Source organism: Salarias fasciatus, chromosome 16, assembly GCF_902148845.1.
Source record: "Salarias fasciatus chromosome 16, fSalaFa1.1, whole genome shotgun sequence".
NCBI lineage: Eukaryota > Metazoa > Chordata > Actinopteri > Blenniiformes > Blenniidae > Salarias > Salarias fasciatus.
In genome coordinates this window covers 3,260,834-3,282,723 of record NC_043760.1, presented here as the reverse complement: position 1 = coordinate 3,282,723, position 21,890 = coordinate 3,260,834, and the positions used below count along the sequence as shown (strand labels likewise).

Genomic DNA, 21,890 nt, shown 5'->3' with positions numbered 1-21,890 from the left:
AAGAATCGCAGGAAACTATTGTATTCAGTGAAAAAAAAATGAAGAGGAGACAGAAACATATGGCTTTAACATTCGACAAAGCACACCCGCACCACAAGTGAGGCGCCGAGGTTCACACAGGAAGGAACAATTAGCATTTCTTTAAAATATATGGCCTGTAGAAAACGCTGAGTCACTGCGACAGAGAGTTGATGCCAACGCCGCAACTTACCGTCAGGAGCTCCTTCTGGAAAGACTTCCTGTCTTTGCTGTCTGCGTTGTTGCAGTCCTCCTTCAGCTTCTCCAGCACCGACGCCACTCGCTCCGGCTCGCTGTCCAGCTCGGCACGGCAGAAGTGTGTCAAGGGGAGGTTGACGTATCCGAGGGCGTCGGCAAAGGCTCGCCAGTTGCCGATGTTCTCCATCAGTATCGTCCTCACGGAGGCGTAGATGTAGGTGAGGAACTTGCAGGGCTTCAGTATCTGCTCCAGCAGCGATACGGTTGTGAGGTCGGGCCCACTGAAGTAAATGGGCTTCACTTTTCCCACCACCAGCACGTTTTTAGCATGAACCAGGCCCATTTTGCCCTGATAATATCCAATGTACCATTCCTTCGTCCATAACTGACCCTTCAGCTTGATTTTCTCCTCGCTCAGAAGAGCCACAAAATCTCCTTTCTTGTACTCCAGTAAGTACTGATTTTTGGTTTGCCGGATGACCGTTTTGATTAATTTTCCAAACTTCAGGTTGTTTATCTTTCTGTCCTGGAAAACCGGGTACTTGGTGGCGATGGCAAGCGGAGACAGAACGATTTTGCCCACCTCTTTCTTCTTGAGGAATCGCCGCTGCACCGACGCCTTCGGTCCTGCTTTGGGAGGCGGCGTCGGCGTCTGGACACAGAACTGAGCCAGAATACAATCCTGGTCGTCTTTGACTTGGATTCTCAAGGTAAAATCCGAAACGTCGTCGGGGTTGCGTGAGGCGATGATGTAGACCAGTCTGCTGACTTTGCCGAGTTTAACCTGGAAGCCTCGCACCACTCTGGCCTGCTCGCTGGCCTTCACCTCGTAGTTGGCCATGTTGGAGTAAACTCCCATGCGAAGGTCTTGCGGTCTGGACAACACAAACTGATGCTTTCCCCAAAGCTGCAGCGCCACTGCTGGAGCACACTGCACCTGCTTACTGACTTCGCTCACCAGCAGGGTTTTAGGGGCACAGTCGTGACCGAACATGGCCACCACGGTCTTGAAGGACGGGTGAATGTGTTTGGGGCCGTACACGCCCAAGGTGATCTTTTTCACTACATGCTCCCAGACTGTGGAGTCTGGAGATATGGACTGGGCCTGAGCCACCACACACACATACATACAGGGCTCCAGGTTATCCAGACACACCTGGACTGTGTCTCCATACATGTACGCCTGAGGAACGGGAGAGTAAGGTCCCTCTTTACAATCACTCCTGACACACAGGACTTCGGTCGTCCCTCTGCTTTCCATCTTCACCACTACAGACACTTTCATTTCCAGAGTAACAGTGGTTTTGGTCTCCATGTTGCTGAGTTTAATCTCCACCACGGGGCTGACGGTGGTGCAGCGGTCATTGTTGAGCTCCAGCGGCGGGTCGAGCAGCGCTTTGATTGAGATCTGCTGGGTGTCCCCAGGAGCCACGTGGCCCTCGGGGATGTGAATGCTGATGTTGGTGTCTGGAAGCTGCACAGCGCCTCCTGAGCTGTCCAGCCGACAGACGATGTTGGTCTCCACCGGCTGCGTCTGGCCCCAGCCCGGGTTCTGGCCCAGTGAATCCAGATCGTGGCACGACCTGGCCAGCTTGCGGTGAGTAAGCCACGCAGTCCTGAAATCCTCCCTGCTCTGGAACTGTTCTGGCGCCGGCGCTTTAAGGCCTCCAAAGAAACCACTGGAAGCCTGAGGCATGTCCGACTGAGCCTGCAAGATGGAGAGCTCAGACAGACTGTAGGAACGTTTGCTTCTGAAAAACGGGTTGTCCCTGCGCAGCGTCTGCCCCACCCCAACGCCGGGACTGAGAGGATTCAAGTTAAAACTGCTGCTGCCAAAACCGTTGACGTCGGCAGTGCTGCTGGTGGAGTCGGGCGCCGTTTCAGTGATTGTATCAAACAGAAGCAGGTCGACTGATTTCTCTGAAGTGTTCTGGTCAAAAGAGCTCTGAGGACCTCTGCTGAGGAACGGGTTTGTCGAGGTATGATTTGTTGCAAAGGGATTTCCGTTTTGGAAGGTGGTGGGTTTCAGAATCACTCCGGCCCACTCGCCCAGAAGGTCCATTTCTTTGGCCGCCTCCTCGTTGCAGTCTCCCACCGTGTCGATCATCCCGCTGTCGCTGAAAGACGAGTCTCTGTAGTTGACGGGCTGTACGTAGGCAGCGGGGATGTACCCCATTTCGGTGTTGTTGTGCGCGTACCACCACTCCCCTCCGGAGGAGTCCAGAACGTAGAGGCGGTCCCCTTTGGAGAACTTCAGGGTGGTGAAGCTGGACGGGCAGTAGTCCTTGATGGCGACGACTTCCCGGGCTGTGCCGAAAGAGGCGGTCGCATCCAGGCGTAAGGCACTGGGGGAAGGCACTGCAAAAGACAGAAACGCGATCAGGCACAGGTGGTCAATGAGGAGTCGTCATCATATCTTTGATTATTTTAAAGAAAACACAATTCTTGTCATGATGGAATGAAACCTGTAGCTTGATGTGGTTCACAGTCTTGTTGGATTTTTCTGAGTTAAACTGCTTTGGGTTTAAGGAGATCGTATCAACTCAAGCTCCTGCATATCAAGCTGCACCACAATATAGTCCCTGCGCCCAGTTTGTCATTGTTTAAATTTTTTTTCTGTCCAGTCTGAGCCAGTTACACCTCATTTCACAGGACCTGCTTCCATGGAAGATGTTTAGCCTGAATCCAGTGTCGGGACTGAATGCTAACATTCAGATTCCTGCAGTTGCTGAAGATTCCGATTAAAAGGCTTCAAATGGATCCTAATTAAAATTTCCATTCAGTCAATAAAGATATTATTGATCAGGAAAATCATTTGTGGTCAACAGTATGAAGAACTTTGTGACTGGAGACGAAGTTCATTCGATCAGAGCAGTTTTAGCAGATAAAGACGGACCTCAAAATCACTACAGTATGTATTAATTTCTGACCAAATCCATTTCACATTGATTCAAATAAAGGCCGACGGATGTAACACAGCTGAGCTCAGAAAAATTCCTGCCGTGCTTCCAGTAATTAAATCACAGCGTCTTGACTGTATCTTAGAAACAGGCAGCTCTGAGCCGTCACCACCACATGTTTGAACTGAGCAGAGCACGACCGTCCGCCCACCGTGTTTCTGCACAAACACATTCTGCTCTGTTTCACACATGAACAAATAAAACACAGTCCCCTGGTTCAATTTCATAGCTGCAGTCTCTAAGAACAAACTCCACATAGGAAGACCCCCAAGGCCAGACTCAAAGCTGGGACTTGGTAAATCACATGTTCGAATTACAATAAGATAAAATCACTTGATTCCCTCCTCAGAGACGTCAATGCTGTTACAAAAAGCTGCTTACAGATGAAAGGAAATAAAATCACAGGTGTAGATAAGACGTACGCGACATCCATGACACATCACACGGTAACCTGTGCCTGACCCCGACACAGGAAGTACAGGAGACTTCTGTTAGAGGACACTTATAGTTCCTCATGTTTGGGCTCATTTTGATTGAAAAAAAAAATTACAGATCTCTCTAAGAACCTAATCAAAGTCTTCTGGGAGACATCAAGCAACTGAGAGACCAACTGAGAGACGCCGTCTTCAGAAGGTCCCTGGCCCACCCAGGATCCTCTTCCCAGCTGCCAGGCAGTTAGCGTTGATGCAGTCCGTCCACACAAAGCTGGCGTTCACAGAGAACTGAACCGACGATTTGAGGAACCAGTCCTCTGAGAAGAAATTCAAATCGGCTCTGCGGATGCATGGAGAAGAGCGTGAGCTGTTCACCTTTGACGTCTGTGAGCGTGGCCTCCGACACCCCCTCGCTCAGGTCGATGAGCGTCCCCTCGGACTTGCAGCGGGGGAGAGACGCGTTGTTGTTGGTGGTGGCTCTGATCCGGTGAGCCGCCATGCTGGGGCTCGTCTGGCTGGGTTCCGGCTGCTCGGCGTCGTCTTCAGCTACCAGACCGTCAACATGCGCCCGTCATCTCTGAAAGACAGGAAATATCAGGTCACAAGATGAAACACACCTTTCAACCTGTTTGATCAACATTAAACGAGCCTCTGAGCAGCGATGTATACATGTATAAGCCGGATGAAAGTCTCAGTCCCTCGTCTGGAGAGTTATCAAAGCCAGAAAAACAAAGACAAGGTGAGAGGCTGATCATCCAGCCTTTGTTTATCTTCTTAAATAAATGCTTCATGTGGTGAAAACATTTGTTGAGCACGGAGGCTTTATTTTCAAAGACAATTTCTGTATTAAAAGTGCTTCACATGAACAAAGATGAACATCTGATGCGAGCAGAGTCAATGGGAAAGAAACGATTAAAAAGGAGAAGTACTGCGACATGAAAGAGGCAGAAAGCTCTTCAGCCTGGTCTCAAAAGAGGCTGTTTTCAAGTCTGTTCCAAATATTTGCTGCTTTTTTATGTTCCATTCACTTCTAAAATGTGTATTTCAAAAGAACAAATATTTGCTTCATGATGATTTCTTGTCGGAACTTTACAAAAACATGAGAATCAGGAAAAGAAGTCCACACACTGAGGTTTGAGGGTTTCTAAACACACATTTTCTTTTTCAGTCTATTTTCATCGACTTAAGAACAACGGCTCAGACCAAGAAACTGAAATTATCCAATAAAACATTCCCCAGAATATTACAGTGAAGCTAAACGCCTCGGAGCAGCAGAAACTGGAGGTAGAGCACAAAGACACACGAAGCTTCTTCCATTTTTATCGTTTTAACAGGATCTTATCGTACGCAGATGAAGGTTTATTTTACTGGGAGGTTTCAGTTCTGCAGGAATGATTCAGCCATTTAAATGGTGAAAGACATTTTTCTAGTCAGAACTACTACAGGCTATAAATCAGCCTTTTGAAAAGACTTCTCTCTCAAGTACCCTTGAATAGGACCGAACATGGATTAATTCACAGCTAATAATAGCCTCAGAACTGAAGTGTGGCCTTGTTTGAGACGTGTCGAGGCCACAGTGACCAGCTGTGCAGAAAAGCTCACAGGCTATGCTCAGTCATGTCGGGTTTTTACACTTCTGCAGCAGTTTTTACAGATTTGTGTGTTTCAGCAAATCAAAAATGGAGGATTTTGTCTGAACAGATGGACAGGATTCAGAAATTCAAAGAAGAAAGAGAAAATCTGAGGTTATGTTCATATTTCCATCTAGAAGCTATACCAACAGAAACAGAAGCTCTCACTCAGTTCCAGGTTCAAATGAACTGCGTGTCCAACACGGGAAGTGTTTCTCACTTCTCCTAACGAACCACTAACTACACAGAACAAAGAGATGCTGCAGTAAATATGAACAAAGAAGGGCTTCAGAATGGAGAAGTCTCCTCGTTACAGCTTCCCGCTGACATTTAGGACTTCTCCTTTAAAAGATGATAACACACTGGAGATGAATTTTGAAGCTGGAACATAAAAGCTGCAGGGGAGCGACGTTACAGATGCACGAGTGAGTGAAGTGTCTGAGCTGAATTAGGCTGGAAAATCCATTAAAGATGAATCTCACAATAAAAGGGAGATGTCTCCTCCTGCGGAGATATGCTGCGCTGCTAAACTCTGCTCCGTGTCAAACACAAAGCCTTAAAACAGAAAGACCAAACTTTCACGTATGAGGATACTTAACCGACTCCAACCTGCGTCGGAAATGGATTTAACCAGTCCAGCTGCAGATGATCAGCTGAGCCAACATGAAGCAAGCTTTGAGATTCACCTTCAAAATACCAGTGCTCTTTTCTTGCCCCTGAATTGGTGACAATTCCCTTTATTTTTATGCCTCTGACTTCTTTCCTGTCATCACCAGCTTTGAAATAGTTAAAATTAAAATGGTTTAATTTCTCAATCTATTATACTTCCTGGTCTTCTTATTTCCATAGAAAATAGCTCAACAAAATGAAAAATATTCCAGAAAATAAATGAATCCATCAATCTCACTGTGAAAGCGATCCCTGCATGCTGACGTGTTTTAGAAACTGAGTGGTGAAAGCAGAATAAAAGACTCTGACACCAGCAGATTGATGAAAACAACACCACCGAGGCAGGTTTCTCATTACCAACACACAGTTTGATGGTGTTTGTCTCCTAAAAGCAGCTCACAGCTTTACTCCAGCTGGCTGTCAGCATGTGGAGAACTTTTACAGGACTGTTGATGGAGGTTTTGATCTGAATCCTGTGTGGTGATTAGCTGCAGACTTCAGGAGGGCCTCAGCATGAAGCCGGGCCACAAAAACCTGGGATGGATCAGACGATCAGAGCAAAATGTATCCAGACTTCGTCACAAAGCAGGTCCGTTCAAATTCAAGCCATTAAGAGTTTCTTCAAGTTTTATTCTTGTCATCAATGATACGCTGCTACTGAGACATGGCTCGTTCTGGGCAGAGCTGATTGATGAACATCAACAACAAAACATCCAATATTCCACAAAATCAGCATGAAAACAGGCAAACAAGAAGCAAGAAACAACATTATCAGTAGAATGTAAAGTAGGGACTGTAGTCATTTTGAAAGACAAAATAAATTCAATTCTCTCAGTTGAAGGACCTAAAATGAGCAGGGATGGCACAGAACTCGGTACTTTTATGGTACCAACTGAATTCCGTCGGCACTGCCAAGTACTGATTCATGTAAAATTGAAAGGCACCATGTTTCAGTACCTGAACATCCTTGTGACTGATTGAGTGGAAGAGTAGAGAATTTTCCATGACGTACCTGAATGCAGCGTCGCACGTACTAGAGCGTAATGACTAGCTAGCATGTCAACAAAGGAAGTGGGACTGGAAAGCGCTCCAAATACTCCAAATAATACTTTTAATATTAGGAAGCTCCTGGTTCAGCCCAAGATTTTTCTAAAGGTTAAGGAGTGCAGTAATTTCAATGGCTTCAGATCTACAGCTACTCGTTCATTTAGCACCATTAGCACCCCGCCATCCGTCAGCACGCTAGCCTCTGTTAGCATGCTACCATCCATTAGCGACTCACCTGCACCCATCAACAAATTAACATTTATGATCACATAAACACACACAAAAGTACCGAAAATTTGTACCGTTGAGTGCCGGTGTAGTATGGAATATAGACCCGGGGGTCCAGATTCCGCAGCGGGATATGGCCCCCCCCCCATGGATCCCGGGTCCATATTCTATGGGGGTCAATTTACAATCTAACACCGGTACCAATTCCCAGGCACCAGGTCCTGGTACCGGCACTCAAGCTACCGTATGGATTGGTAGGGCTGGGTATCGATTTGAATTTCCGAAAACGATTCAATTCGATTCAAAAGGGCCTGATTCAATTCGATTCACAATTTTCGATTCGATTCACTTTTGTCAGATTTTTTTTTTCAGTTAAAGCTCGTGTCCAGAGTTTTGAAAGAAAGAGTTTTTTTTTTAATCCAACGTCTCAAGGTTCCACCCTCCCTCTGCTTTCGTGACCTACCAAGCCACGCCCCTTTAATTTTGCACGCACATTACCTGTGGGGTCAAAATGAAATCTAAAGTATTTCCAGAAATCTGCCTGTAAGTTTTTTGTTGGTGCTTCAGACCTGCCAACTTTGGTGAAATTTTTAGAGTACCACTTAGCTAGCTCAGCTGTTACAGCGCCCTCAGCGCTTCGTTTCTTCGTTTTTCTTTATTTGCACTACGCCAAGTTATGGCGTACTCAACGGTAAGTAAACCCCCAAACGTTCGTCTCCGCCATTCTGCCACGACGCTCCGTCCTTCTACGCGTGCACTGAACCAAGGTCAGTGCACGCCATTGACATGTACGTGCAGGGGGCAGGTAGAACGGCGAAGGGATCTGATTGGTTTAAAAAAAGGTGTCCCCTCAAGACTATTGGTTGCTGTTTTTCCTGTTTTACTCCTGCTGTAGATAGCGGATATTTTCCAGACTACTTTAAAAACATGCTATGAATTGCTCCCCATCGGGTCATAAAGATAATTTTAACCAGTATTTAAAAAGATGTATCTCATTCAGATCGCCAACCCTAGCTTTAATGAGGCGGAGCGTACCAGAGTATTTTGATGTCAAATTACGTACCTGCTACGCAAAATGTGTACAGGTTGGCAGGTCTGGTGCTTTCAGCGCCTCCGCCATGATGTTTTGTACCACTATGGACCAGTCGCGCGAGATCTCGTGTCACGCGAGAAGTCACATGACACTACGGGGGGAGAAGACGCATTAAATAGATCGATTCAAGGGTTTTATGAATCGATATAGGGCTATTAAAAGGAGAATCGATTCAAAATCGATTAATTGATTTTTTAAACCCAGCCCTAGTTAACGGTAGCATCCATAAAAATGAGAAATGCTGCTGACTGTAATCCAGCAGTGATAACACTGTTAGCGTTGGGCTCAGTGACAGCAGCGGGCCTGGATCTCATCCCTCTGAAGCAGAGTGAGGAGGAGGAGGAGGTGAGGCGGGGTCACGGGGAAACTCTGGGTGGTCTGCAGCGGTAGCAGAACCAGCAGAACCAGCAGCAGAACCTGCAGCGTTGACTCCATCTGACCAATCCAAAACAGAAACAGCAGTGGGAGGAGGCCCGCCGGCGTGTGAGGAGGCACAACCGGGAGGAACCTCCGCCATGCAAATCGTGCCACATGTTGCCTGGTAATAAGGCGCCTGGCGTCACGGCGTGCCAGAACTCTCCCTCTGGACTTCTTTAATGACGTTTCTGCAGTTTGGGCGTTCAGCTGTGAGCGTGGGTCACACTTCCTCAAGGGGGGAAGAGGGAACGTCACCCACTTTAGTTCTCACAGAAACAAGACAACTGCAGACTAGTACCCCTTTCCCACTGGCCAGAAAACCTGTTTAAACCCGCTAACAATCGGCTCCTCGTGGCAGTGGGAAAGGGTTTAACCGGCATTTCAACCCGGGTCAATCGACGCTGCAATCGACCCCGGAATTTACCGGGTCAGCTTTCTACCGGCTTTTAGTGGGAGGGACACATCCGGGAACTTAAATGATGACGTCGAGGCAGCGCGGCTACGTTAGCACACTAGTTGTTGTTTCTGGACACAGCGTGAGATTTCCTTCATCAAGATGACCCAGCAGTGGCAAGATAGCGAGACCAGAGAGCTTCTCCTGATCCGTGGGGAGGAGAAGATTCGTCTACAGCTAACAGGGACTGTGTTCTGCTGCATTTTGCTCCGTCGCGCTGATGATGTCATCAACGTGGGACACCATCAGCGCGGGAAAAATGCAGCGATGCGGCTCGCCAGCAGGCGGTTAGACCCGCGTCTGCAGGCGGTGGGAAAGGAGTCAAAAAAGCCGATCGGTAAGGGGATAAAGTCACCAAAGGTCAGCCACAAACCCATCAAAACCAGAGGTCAGCCACAAACCCATCAAAACCAGAGGTCAGCCACAAACCCATCAAAACCAGAGGTCAGCCACAAACCCATCAAAACCAGATGTCAGCCACAAACCCATCAAAACCAGAGGTCAGCCACAAACCCATCAGATAGCTTCCAGGAAACCAACCAGCCACAACATAATGACCACCGACAACACTCTGTATTACAGTTTTATCAGGATGTAACAGAAGTTTTAAGTCGCTGGTTGAAGAGGAGAAACAGGCGTTGTAAAGAGGCTCAGTAGGTCTTCCTGCTTCGTAACACCTGATTCTCATGAATGAGTCGTTATCAGGCCGCTGCAGAGCTCGCTGACGAGCTGTGTCTCAAACGTTGCACAATACGTGTGGATTATTTCCATTATTTCCTTTTTTTGGAACGGTGCAGGAATAAAAAAAGGAGTCTTGTGCTTTGTGAATGTTTCACATTATGTAGGTTGGTTTAAACGCAAATAAGGAGCAGAATCATAATGAAGCTTGGAGGATTAATAACTTTATAAAAGCTTTGTAAGCATGTTTAAATAAGTCTAATCTTCCATTTAACGACTGCTTGGTTTTAAGAGTCACATATCAGATGCATCTTCACAGAAGAAGCATTAAACCTTGAATTATTTACACAGAGCATTTAGCAGGCTCCTGATTGAAGTGCTGTGCCGAGCGGAGCTGGCAGATAATTCGCTCGTCTCCTTTGTTTGCTGCCATTCTCTGCAGAGGTGTTTTCAATACGGCTCAGTTAAGATTCAGCCGGCTTCGGGCTGCGTCTCCGTCTCCGTCCCTCGGTGTCTGCAGCAGGACAAAAGAACAGGACGGACGCCCCGCCGTCACACCCACAGCACTGTCCAGCCCTGAATATGAAATCAGAATGAGTCTGTCCCTGTCCACAGTCTGCGCTGGTTTCCTGTCGGGGGATTGACCTCACTGAGGCGCCGTGAGAATATTTCCACACTCGAATGGACGGCGGCGGCTGAGGACGGAGCATCCCCGCCTCAGAGGACACGGCGGGGTCCTCGACCCCCCAGACAGGCCCAGAGCTTCAGTCTGACGTCTCATTCTGGGCTCCGCTGAGGAAAAGCTCCACTGCACATCCACCAGGTCAGGAGGAGGCGGGGCCAGCGGGTGACTGACATGAGTAGCCAATCACAGTCCTGCTCTGAAAACGTCAGCATGGAGGGGGTGGGGCTTCATGGGTCAACATGCATTTCTATTGGCTGCATGGTCAGGACACGCCCCCAATCATGAGTCAACAGATTTACTTTGTTTTTTATTAAATCCACCTTTACACGTTTTCAGGTGAAAAAGGAAAACTCTTGCTGTGTTTCCAGCGTCTGTTTCCATGACAACGGTGATCAGAGCCGCTGAAAACAAAATTTTTCAAAATGCTTTCCGATTCTAGACCGTTACACAGTGTTACACAGTGTAGAGGAAGAGAAAACAGGATGAATCAAGCTTTTGTTTTTGTTTTGCAGTGTTAATCGCCTGAAATGAATGAAATTAAAAAAAAAAAAAAAAAAAAAAGCTTTTTCAATACGTCTAAGGGGGAATCCAACCACGTTGAGACTGACTTTATAATATTCCAAAACAACTTTTTTTTTTTTTTGGAAATACTGCGACTTCCATTTGATCTGCGATATTTCTTCAAATAAAATTTCAGTGCCATGTTCACAGTGCACAGTAAAGTTTCATGGTCCACCCTGCTGCCCCGCCCCCAAACGCATACGAACCAATAGGATTCAACTTCAGTCAGGAGCTGCAGCGATCACATGATCTCACTGTCCTCAAAAACAGTGAAGTGACTCAGTTTGAGAAGCTTTCAAAGAGCCACATGAAGGTTTAACAGGCCTGAACCTGATCTGAACGTTCAGGAAACATCCGTCCATCCTGAATCTGCCTCACTCGCTGCTTTTGGTCGAGACAGTCCGAAAACCTCAGGCTGAGTTCAGCCCAGTAAACACAGGGAGCCACATAACAGACTGTATACTTCTAAACAAACCCACAGATCACAGCACAAACATGAGAAAAGCCACAACAAAAACTAACTGACGTGAGAGAACAATTAGCTGCAAACACCGCAGGAGAGTCGAAATGACTGCCTGGAAAGTTCCGACTGGAATCAGTCCAAACATGCTCAGAGGTGTTTAATGTCGACATCTAACTGAACAACCCGGAGGCTAAACAGACCTCGGAGGAATCCAGGAACAAGGGTTTTAAATGCAGTCAAAGGTCAAAGGTCACAAAGCAAATCCCAGCTGATCAGCCTGCAAATACACAACCGACTGAAACGTGTGTTCATGTGTGTGTTTTCTTCACTGAGTTCCATCTGAGATAATTCAACAGCTCTGTCATTTACTATCAGCCCATCATCCATCTATCCACCCATACATTATCCATCGTCCATCAGCCATCCATCCATCCATCCACTCATCCATCCATCCATCCATCCACTCATCCGTTCATCCACCCATCCATCCATCTACCCGTCCATTCGTCTGTCCATCCATACCATCTTAGTGCTTATATGAAACTGAGTCAAGCAGGAGGATTGACTGAATTAAGAACACAGTGAAATGTGGGGTTTCCATGTTCTCCATAGTTCAAAATTAGATAGAAAAGTGTCTTTACGGCTGGCTGTCAGAGCAGATGTTTTCTTTGTCCATCTGTGATCAGACTTATTTCTCGCCACCTCCTCCTTTGTTCGTCCTCATGCAGCTCAGCTAAAGTCTGTCCAGTCGAGGAGACGCAGCAGATGACATGAATGAAGCTGGAACTATAAACTGCCCTGCAGCAGAAGGTGGAGGACATGTGAGAGCGCTCCCTGCAGCAGTAACAGCATCCAGATGACCGGAGGACGAGTTGTGAGCGTGGGCCGGACCTCTGCCGAGGCTTTCAGGACGAGCGCTTCTGAGCAGGAAGTGGCCGAGGAGGAGGAAATGCCTTTGTGATGAGAGGCAGGCAGATCTGTGCCGGCCCTCCACGCCTGCTGCATTTCCTCCACAGCAACGCCTCGGACGCGCTACCCGGCCCCGGCGAGTCCGGGCAGACGATGCCGAGGACCCGGGAGACCGGGGGGACCGGGGGGACCGGGGGGACTGGGGGGACTGGGGGACACTTTTTACATTGTATAAAAGACTTTCAGGTCAATAAGAGAAACCTTTAGATTTCAGTTTATGAAACTTTTAAGTTGTACTTTACAAAACTTGTTGGGGTTGAATTTCCCAAACCTCTCAACTTACAGGCTTTAGTTTTATAAGTTCTGACTACAAAAAAAAAAACCTAAAAAAAAAAAAAAAAAAAAAGGTTATCCTCATTTCTTCACGACCGAACTCTGCAGTTCAAAGTAACAATTTGGGCTTTAACGGCCAGATATGAGCTTTTTGGAAAGATACTCTGGAGTCAAATAAAACAAAACGAGACAAGAATGTTTGTTTGTATCTACTTTTCTGAAAGCCGGAACACGAGGGTAAACGGCCACCTGTAGCTGCGTCCAGGCTGCAGACAGCAGCGCCGCTGCTCTTGTTTGGCAGTTTAGAGTTTTTAAATGAACATTTGGTAATTATTTTCCAAGCAAACAAGAAGTGAGCAGTATCTGAGTCGAACGCTGCCTCTGAATCGTACAAACATGTTGTGTTTGTCTCCGGCGAGCGAGGACCGGGCCGGGATGAGCGTGGGCGGCCAAACGGGCGCGCAGACCTTGAGTTAGCGGCGGAGTTTGAGAGATAATGAGGGAAAGCCAGATGCCGGGTTCTCAGGCGGCGGCCCAGGAGAGACGTTGGGAACACAAACGGAGTCGACGCAGCAGAATCTCAGGGCCCACGGCGAGGCCGAGCCGCTCCTCCGACCCAGCCGCCGCCCGGGTCCCGGCCAGCGACACGTCCAAACAGCAAACACAGATTAATGTGAATTTATCCAGTGTTAAAGTCTTGGTTTTAGCTTGGCTTGACTTTCAGCTGGTCAGAACCCAGGCAGGGCGTTTAATCTCACACTCCGATGCTTCATAATCTTCATTTCTTGGAGCGAGAAAAAACCCTGATTTCACCGCCGCGTAAATAGTTTCACAGTTTTTCTTCTTATTGTCTCGTAATAATTTATTAATTCTATTAAAAAGAAAGTCAGCGTACCTCCGGGGAAACTATAACTATGTTAGTATGATATAAAAGTCATGAATAAAATGTGCCTGAACCAGGAATTAAAGTCGTATTTTTCACTGGTTCTCAGTAGACCAGAATATAAAAGTCGGCTCCAAATCCTGTTTTCGTTTTTGTCGTTCAGATAAAAACCAGAGGGGAGATTTCAGGTGTTGATCCTGTTAAATGACTGAACCCGTCATTGGAGTGGGTGCTGGTTGATGCCCTGAGTGACGGCTGAACACAGACGGAGGTAAAGTACCAGTTTCCCGCTCATTCAGACCAGAGCAGCTCGTTTTCCCCGTCCGTCTCCAACTGTTGACTTGTTCTGGCCGCCAGCACCGCCTGAAGTCCACCCCTCGGGTCTGAACAAACCCACAAACCAGTCCACTCGGGCTTTGTTTGCTGCCTGCCACTCTTCTCAAACAGCTGGGCTTTTTTGCCCCGGGGGCAAAACTGTGAATGCTGCAGCAGCTCACCTCTGCTTCTGTCAGTCACAGCTTCAACCCGGTGGATTTACCGGCGTTTTCCTACTATTTCTTATTTCTGCAGTCGGTGCTGAATCTGTTACTCCGCAATATAAACACCAAGGTGGAATGAGGCTGCGGGGAAAAAAAGAAGAGGAATGTGAGGAATGCCCCGAGCTCCAAATGAAACCATGCATTATTCAAGTGAAGGAGGAGAGAGGGAAACGGAAAAGTTCATCATTCTTCTGCTCACAAAGCCGAGGGTAGAGATCAGGTCGGACTGTCATTCTGCGCTTTAATCGGGAAATTCTTCCCAACCTTGAGAGTCTTGTCACGAACCCGAAAACAATGGTGGCGACGCACAAACACACACCCCGATCCGACGGGACGACACCTTCTGCTGCTTTTCCAGCAGGAACACTCCACAATCTTTCAGCCTTTCTGGCAGCGAGGTGATAAACCTCCGTCTGGATTACACAACCGCTGACGGACCAGAGATCCGCCCTGGTCGTTCAGGACAGAGTTTTATTATAACCCAGCACACACACTCATTTGGTTCACTAAGAAGAGGTGAAAACAATTCCTTTCCTTCACTGTGAGGTGAAACTCCAAACCCACAGACTGAATCTACCAACAGGAACACACTGGGGACGGGTTTGATCCGTCACCTTCAAAGTCGTGGCCGACTGAACCAGATAAAGCTCCTGAAGACCCGAGACCGAGACATGGAGTCCTGAGTCCGGCCTGCAGGTTCAGTCGCAGCGCAGCTCAGTCATTCTGTTCCATCTGGTCTCAAACGGAAGACGAATCTCTCCTTTTGGATGTTGTTGCCATATTTTCCAGCCAACCTGATAAAGGCGCCAGCTATCAGGTTATGCAGATATATTTTCATGTCTGCAGGCGAGTCGATGCAAATATATGAGTCATTTAACAACAATGTCTCCGCTGCGTAATTTGTTCGCCGAACGTCTCGGACGAGTTTATTTTCAGGCGGGAGGAATCTCTCACTTCAGGGCGTAAATCTGTCAGAGTTTATGGAGTCGTTATTAGGAATATTACATAAGATTATCCGTCAGCGTTTATTTACATTCTTGTTTTCGGTCCCTGGTGCCTCTGCGCCAAAGTCGCCATCAATCACGAGACAAGCGGTTGGAGTCTGTCGGCCAAGTCCAGGCGGCGCTTTATGACGGCGCTGCCTCCGTCTCGCTCCACAAACTCCTCCACGTCCCGGAACGGTCGCCTGGAAGCATTTCAGTTCTACAGCTCTGATCCAGGCCTCAGACCGTCAGGATGCGTCTCTGTCCGGCCCTCCTCAGCCTCCGTCGCGCTGTGGAGGGTTCCATCCTGAAGCGAAGGCCGCTCGCCCGCCTCCACCGCAGCGTCCGGCTGCCAGCAGCTCTTCGCTTCACTCTAATGGATTCACTGAATGAACTAACACACTCTTTTTAATGCCGCGCACTGAGACACTGGAGGACGACTGAGCCGGCGGCGGATTGGCTCAAAGGAACTGAATCAGGAGCGTTTCAGTTCAGGAGTCACGAACAGCAGCTTCATCTTGAGACGACTGGAGCAGAGAAATAAAACCGTCACAACTAGAGACGCGCCGATATGAAAATCCTGACTGATACCGATTACCGAACGCAGGAACCGGAGTTTGTCCACTTCTGGTCAACGTGAGAACGTCACTTCCTCCTGCTGTCCAATCAGAACCCTTCACAACCCCCAGAGTTGACGTGCAATCAAATGGAGATGAATAAATGTGCTTCCCATGCCAAATGTAATTCTGAATTACTTAATTCAGAATAAAGTAATTCGGAATTAAAAACCACCATGTAACCATGGCAACGGTCTCTCCAGCGGAGCCTCCTCCCAGCTGTTGTGGAATCAAGTGAATGTGTGAACTATGAATAATGTCATTAATGGACTAAGAATCTCATATATGTATTTTGGGCAGCAAACGTTTTGATATTTTTTGCTGTTTTATCATTTCTAAAAGTGCGAATAACTTAAGTTAACATAAGAAGAGTGAAAAGAGGAGGGAGTATGGACGTTTATTAGAAAAGTTCAAGCTAAGGTTTGACATTTCCTCGAAAGTCCAGCATCAAGAAAACCTCTGGTCCTTCTGCTCACAGTGTGAAGCCAGACTCTCTCTCTCTCTCTCTCTCTCTCTCTCTCTCTCCCTCTCTCTCTCTCTCTCTCTCTCCCTCTCTCTCGCCCTGGCGAGGCTCAGAAAGCCACGCTCTGTTTGCTCCCTGGTCGGAGGATGGCTCAGTGCCGCTCCGCCGGGTCCCGGTCCGTCTCACGTCCACCGCAGCCATACGGGATGAATCACGCTGTAATCAGCTGGAACCGAGCGACACCAAGACTCGTACGTTCAGGAGGAGGAGGGGGGATGGGAGGAGGGGGGATGGGGGGGGCGCGCTTATCTGGAATCACATGCGTCGGTTCAAACAATGAAGTCCATTCAGGTCGAGCTGAAACACAAGACCGGGCCGCGGTGATGGAGGGACGGAGCATCCAGAGACCCACAGACCTGCAGCGACAGGCCAGCAGCAGCCAGAGTCCGGGACGGGAGGGGGGGGGGGGGGGGGGGAATTCGGGGGAAGAGTCAGGAAAATGAGGGCAGAACCAACTGACAGGGAGAAACTCTGCAAGCAATCACTGACGAGACGGCAAGAAGACGGAGACGGCCGGAGCTGATTGGAGGGTTTGGTCGGTTTTTGTACTGTGAGAGAAGGGGACACACACACACACACACACACACACACACACACACACACACACATTCATCTGTGGAAAATCTGGAGTCACACATTAACCTAACACGACCTTCCTTGGGCTGCTGGAGGAAGAATCACAGAGTCGAAAACCCACATATTGAAAAAGAGACAAATACAACAGACCCTGACCACTCCAGACCACCAGAGACCACCGAGACCACCAAGACCACTGAGACCGCCTGAGACCACCAGAGACCACCAAGACCACCTGAGACCACCTGAGACCACCAGAAACTACCAAAACCACTGAGACCAGCCCGAGCTTTAATGGCACTAGTGTCATGTGTGTGATCCTCCTGGATCTGGTCTTGATCCCAGTCCAGATTCTCCTGGTCTAGGTGGTTTTGGGGTTGACAGTCACTGCAATACAACGTGGTCGTTTGTCCACATGAATGTCTGTGTTCTCCCAGTGTTGATGTTAACAGTGTATTGTTCTCTGCAGTGTGTGTATGAGTGTGTGTTTGTGTGAGAGAGTGTGTGTTTGTGTGTGTGTTTCATTATAAAAACAAACACACCAACTCGTGACCCAACACGATAACCACGTCATTCTCACCGTTTCTGTCATTTCTGTAGAAACTGTCGGGGTTTTCCAAATGTTTCTGTGTGAACGCAAAACTTTTCTGAAACGAAAACGAAAAGCAACACACTTGAAAAGCCGTCATGTAAACAAGGCCAAAAAAGTGTGTGTGTGGGTGTGTGTGTGTGCGCACCAGGTGTGGTTACACCATCTGCTCGCAAAGCTAAATATTTACACACACACACACACACACACACACACACACACACACACACACACACACACACACACACACACACACACACACACACGGTCACACGGTGCATTCATACAGTCTGTGTTCATTCCCGCAGTTATAAACCATTTATTTAAGCTCCAATTACTAAAAGGTAACGGCGGCTTCTTAAATGCAGATGAAAGAGTGAACGATGAGAAGATGAGAGGCTGAAGAGAAGCCGACAGCGTTCAGGACTCACATCTCAAAGCTTCCTCTGCTGAAGGCTCGCAGTAAAGAACTCTCTGGAAAGGTGTGACTGGATACACACTTCATTCCCGCCTTCAGCCTCGTTTGAGTTTTACCTCCACACGTCGGCAGGTTTCTGGACCGGCAGCCAGGCGTTCTGTTCAGAGCGGCGCCTGCCGTTACCCGGCGGAACCTCAGCCAGCCTGTAGTTTGAAACTTGAGACGTTCTGATCTTGTGAATCTGTGCCGCTGAGTGAGGGACGGCCGCCGTTCGCTCACATCCTGACGAGACGCCTTCATCTATTATTCAGCTCAGAAATCATCACGAAAACCAGTCGGCGGTCACGACGGGCTGAGATGTGGGACGAGTGTGAGCCGGCGGCAGTCGCTCCGTCATCTTCCTCAGGACTGGCTTCCTGGAGCTGCAGGGAGCCGGAGACCATCGCAGCTGACAGTGGCTCAAAGGTCGTCCAGTCTTCAGTTCTGACCGAGTCGCTATCTTCTGGTCTTTTCACCTCTGTGTCAAATTAAACTTCTTTTTCTTCCTGAGGTGATGCCAGCAGCTGACCAACAGCGGAACATGCAAACTCCACGCAGCGGCGCCGAGCGTGGCGTCCGAGCAGAGCAGTCATAAAGCCGTGAAGCCTCGCCGCCGCCCTGCGTCACGCTTCATCTGTTGATAGAACTCAGCTGTAGATTAACGGGGGATGGAGTTCAGTGATGAAACGTCTCCAGTGATCCTCCACCTCGGAGAAAACACAGGAAACCTGCAGCCGGCGATCCACTCTGCTCCACTTCCACGACAGACGCCAGCAAGCAGCTCAAAGCTGGGTTTGCTTCCAGAAAACCGTTTTCAATGTTCATCGTAGAAATAGACGTGTTTTCTTCCGTTTCCTCCTGAATAAAGCTGCTGTAGAGAGGAGGAACTGTGTTGAAACAAACTGGAATTATCCTCTAATAAGCTGAATAAAGCCGCTGGTTGGTTCACAGCCACCGTTCCTTCTGTCCTGCCAGGACAACAAGCAGAGGAGGAGCGATGAGGAAGCAGGAGGCCTGGAGTCTCATCAGGACAGAAACCCTCCTGGACCCGGTCCAGACCAGATCCTCTCCGATCTCACTCCAGCGCTGATAGATGTGCTTCTGCTCTCAGGAATTAGTCATCGTCCTCCATCCTCCAGCCATTACAGTCCAGCGCTTCATCTTCCTCCTCCTCGCCTGTTCCTGCAGTCCGACACGACCCACAATCCAACGGTCTCCTCTGCAGTTTGGCTGGAAACAGTTTACATTTCTGGACTTTCTTACTCGATGTGAAGACGTGTGTCTGTTTTGGTTTCGGGCAGCAGTCATCTGAGAGTCAAGGTTTCACATCAACAATGTCTGAAAGTTAATGTTCTAAAAAAAAATCAAAGTTCATAAAATAAAAGATTTGAATCATTTTATTGTGTTTTAAATTGAGTCCACACAGCCTGTTTTGAACTGTCAGCTTTCTGACTCAAATCGTCTTCATCCGTCTGCATCCTGCCTCCTTCTTCTTCTTCTTCTATTTCTGTATTTCTACAGCAGTCCCACGACACACTGCCAGAAATACACACCTCCACGGCTCTGCGTGTGAGACGGGTTTTCCTTCCATAAGAAGTTCAGATCATCGTGTAAAAGAAACTTGTTGCGAGTCCTTTTCTCCCAAATCCAACGCGTAATCACCCATAATTCCAGGCGGCTCTTCTCTGAGTGTCGACACTAAAAACTGATGCCACAACAGCTGAAGTGATCTCAGCCCGTGATTACAGTCATCAGCGCTCCTGCTGCAGCGACCTGCCCGTCCGCCGTCCGCCTCCGAACTCTCCCACGTCCCAGTGACTCGTCGGCACGTGACGGTTTATCCTTCCTGTTTCAGAAGTATTCCTCATGTGGATCCGCAAATACTGAGAGACGGCACGTCTCGAAAGTGTCCAAATGGGAAGCGACCATCCGCCGTCATGTTCTGACGGGTTTCTCCCTCCAGAGGGGCGGAGCCTCAGCTTATGTTGCATTTATAAACCTTCAGTTACATTTTGCAGGTTTTGTTCCTGATTTGAGCCGTTTTATCCTTCTTTTCTACAACTTTTCACACAGTTTTGACTTTTTTAATAGAACAGAAACACATCGCTGAACACAGAGAGAAAGCCGAATACCAAGTAAGGCAGATTAAAATCAAGTGGGTAAATTTTAAAAACAATGAACGAGAATTCACGGTGACTAATGTAAGCAGAGAAAGGATGAAAACAACAGAAACACAGTAAACACCGTTTCCAGGGAGCAGATAGTCTGACGTCCACAGAGAGGAACCCTTCACACAACTCAGCCTTTATTTCACTCTGAAGCACTTTTGCTTTTTTGTTGTTTCAATAAATGCAGAGTTTGAGCATTTTCTAAAACTTGTTTCAGAAATTCACGTGAAGTCGGAGTGTTTGTGAAAAGTTGTTTTTACGAATTTGCACAGTCGGAGCGTTTTGCCTCGTTTCTAAGGAGACGGAGTTCATCGCGTTTCCATGGCGCTGGAGCGTTTTCAAAAAGTTGCACGTTCCCATTTCCACAGAGACGGAGTCTGAGTGTTTTCCCCTCGTTTACACGGCATCAGAGCATTTCCAAAACCCGGCACCGAGCGCTGTTTTGTAAACCGACCCCAAAACCAAAGAAAGTTTCATGTTTTTACATAAACACAGTGTGATGTAAACTGAGCCAAAACCTCACAGAATAAGAAATATTGTGTCACTGAGACCCTGGAAGGAGGATCAGGGGCCCCTGACAGGAACTCAGGGGCCCCTGCAGGGCCCTCGGGGTCCCTGAAGGGGGTCAGCGGCCCCTGAGGGGGGGCCAGCGGCCCCTGAAGGAGGATCAGGGGCCCCTGAAGGGCCCAGCAGCTGCGGAGGGGCTTCATGTAACCATGAAAACCATGTTGACGTGAAATCAGGCTGTTTAAATGTGATGTCAAGGCAACCAAAGCCCCCAAACACACACACACACACACACACACACACACACACACACACACACACACACACACACACACACACACACACACACACACACTCCAGCTAACAGCATTAGCATACAGTCGGAATAAATTCCGGCTCTATGAACCGTTACTCGTCATTTCGTCCGTTAGTACCGGCGGACTGTTTCCCGTCCGGACTTTTCTCCACACCTGGACCCACTAAACAAGCTTTCCCGTAGTTTCACGGCAGGTTCGGTTCCGTTCCACCCACAGCGGAGCTCCGGTCCAACGAGCAGCGGAGCGGTGCCGAATAAAAGCCCGGCCGGCCGCCGGGGTCCGAACCGAGACCGTGCAGCCCGGCGGGGCGCCACCCGAACCGGACCGACCCGACGCTCCTCAGCAAGCCGAGCCGAGAAAATCTGCCCCGATCCCAGGAGCGAAAAGTTGCAGCCCGGAGAAACTGTGGCTCCCAGGTGGAGCGGCGGGGATCCGGGGGAGGACGGCCGCTCGGAGCACCGGGGGGCGGAGGAGGCACCGGCGGCAGGCGGCTTACCTGGCGCCGATCCGGTCCCGGTTCGTCCCGTGAACAAGAGGAGATGAAGCCGTCCGAGCGGGTCCGTTCCCCGGGAGCTCCCTCCCTCTCCGGCTGGATGTCCGTGTGTGAGCCGCCGAGGGCTCCTGGAGGAAACAGCCGAGCTCCGGCTGATGTCAGCGGGCAGGGAGGGGCCTGGCCCGGCCGTCAGCACGTGTCGTCACGGATCTGGATCCACTGGATCCACTGGATCCATGGATCCGCAGCTCCACCATCACTTATAAAACACATTCAAATACAAAACACACGAAAAAGGGAACAATTCCTGACATATTCATGAAACTGGGAAAGTTTCCAGCTGACAGGCTGTCACCGGGAATCAGACACATTTCCATCAGATAGTGCTCCACCGGACCCGGAGCTCTTTTATAAGGCCTCATACAGATTTTAATTTAATGTAGAATTTAGAGAATTGGGG

The 21,890-nt window shown here is 48.6% G+C and overlaps 1 protein-coding gene across 2 annotated transcripts in view; it reads right to left on the bottom strand.

Annotated features, from left to right (window-relative positions):
- The window catches only part of LOC115403507 (SH3 domain-binding protein 4), a 33,620-nt gene extending 12,042 nt beyond the window's left edge, over positions 1-21,578 (bottom strand). The window contains exons 1-3 of one of the 2 annotated variants that reach the window (XM_030112414.1): positions 21,434-21,578; positions 3,986-4,187; positions 212-2,574 (exon numbers count right to left, since the gene is read on the bottom strand). In XM_030112414.1, the coding sequence (XP_029968274.1) occupies positions 212-2,574; positions 3,986-4,109 (2,487 nt within the window). In that variant the 5' untranslated portion in view covers positions 4,110-4,187; positions 21,434-21,578. Of the gene's footprint in view, positions 1-211; positions 2,575-3,985; positions 4,188-17,479; positions 17,547-21,433 lie in introns of those variants that run through there. The other variant, XM_030112415.1, reaches the window with a different exon arrangement.
- Positions 21,579-21,890: the final 312 nt, after the last annotated feature.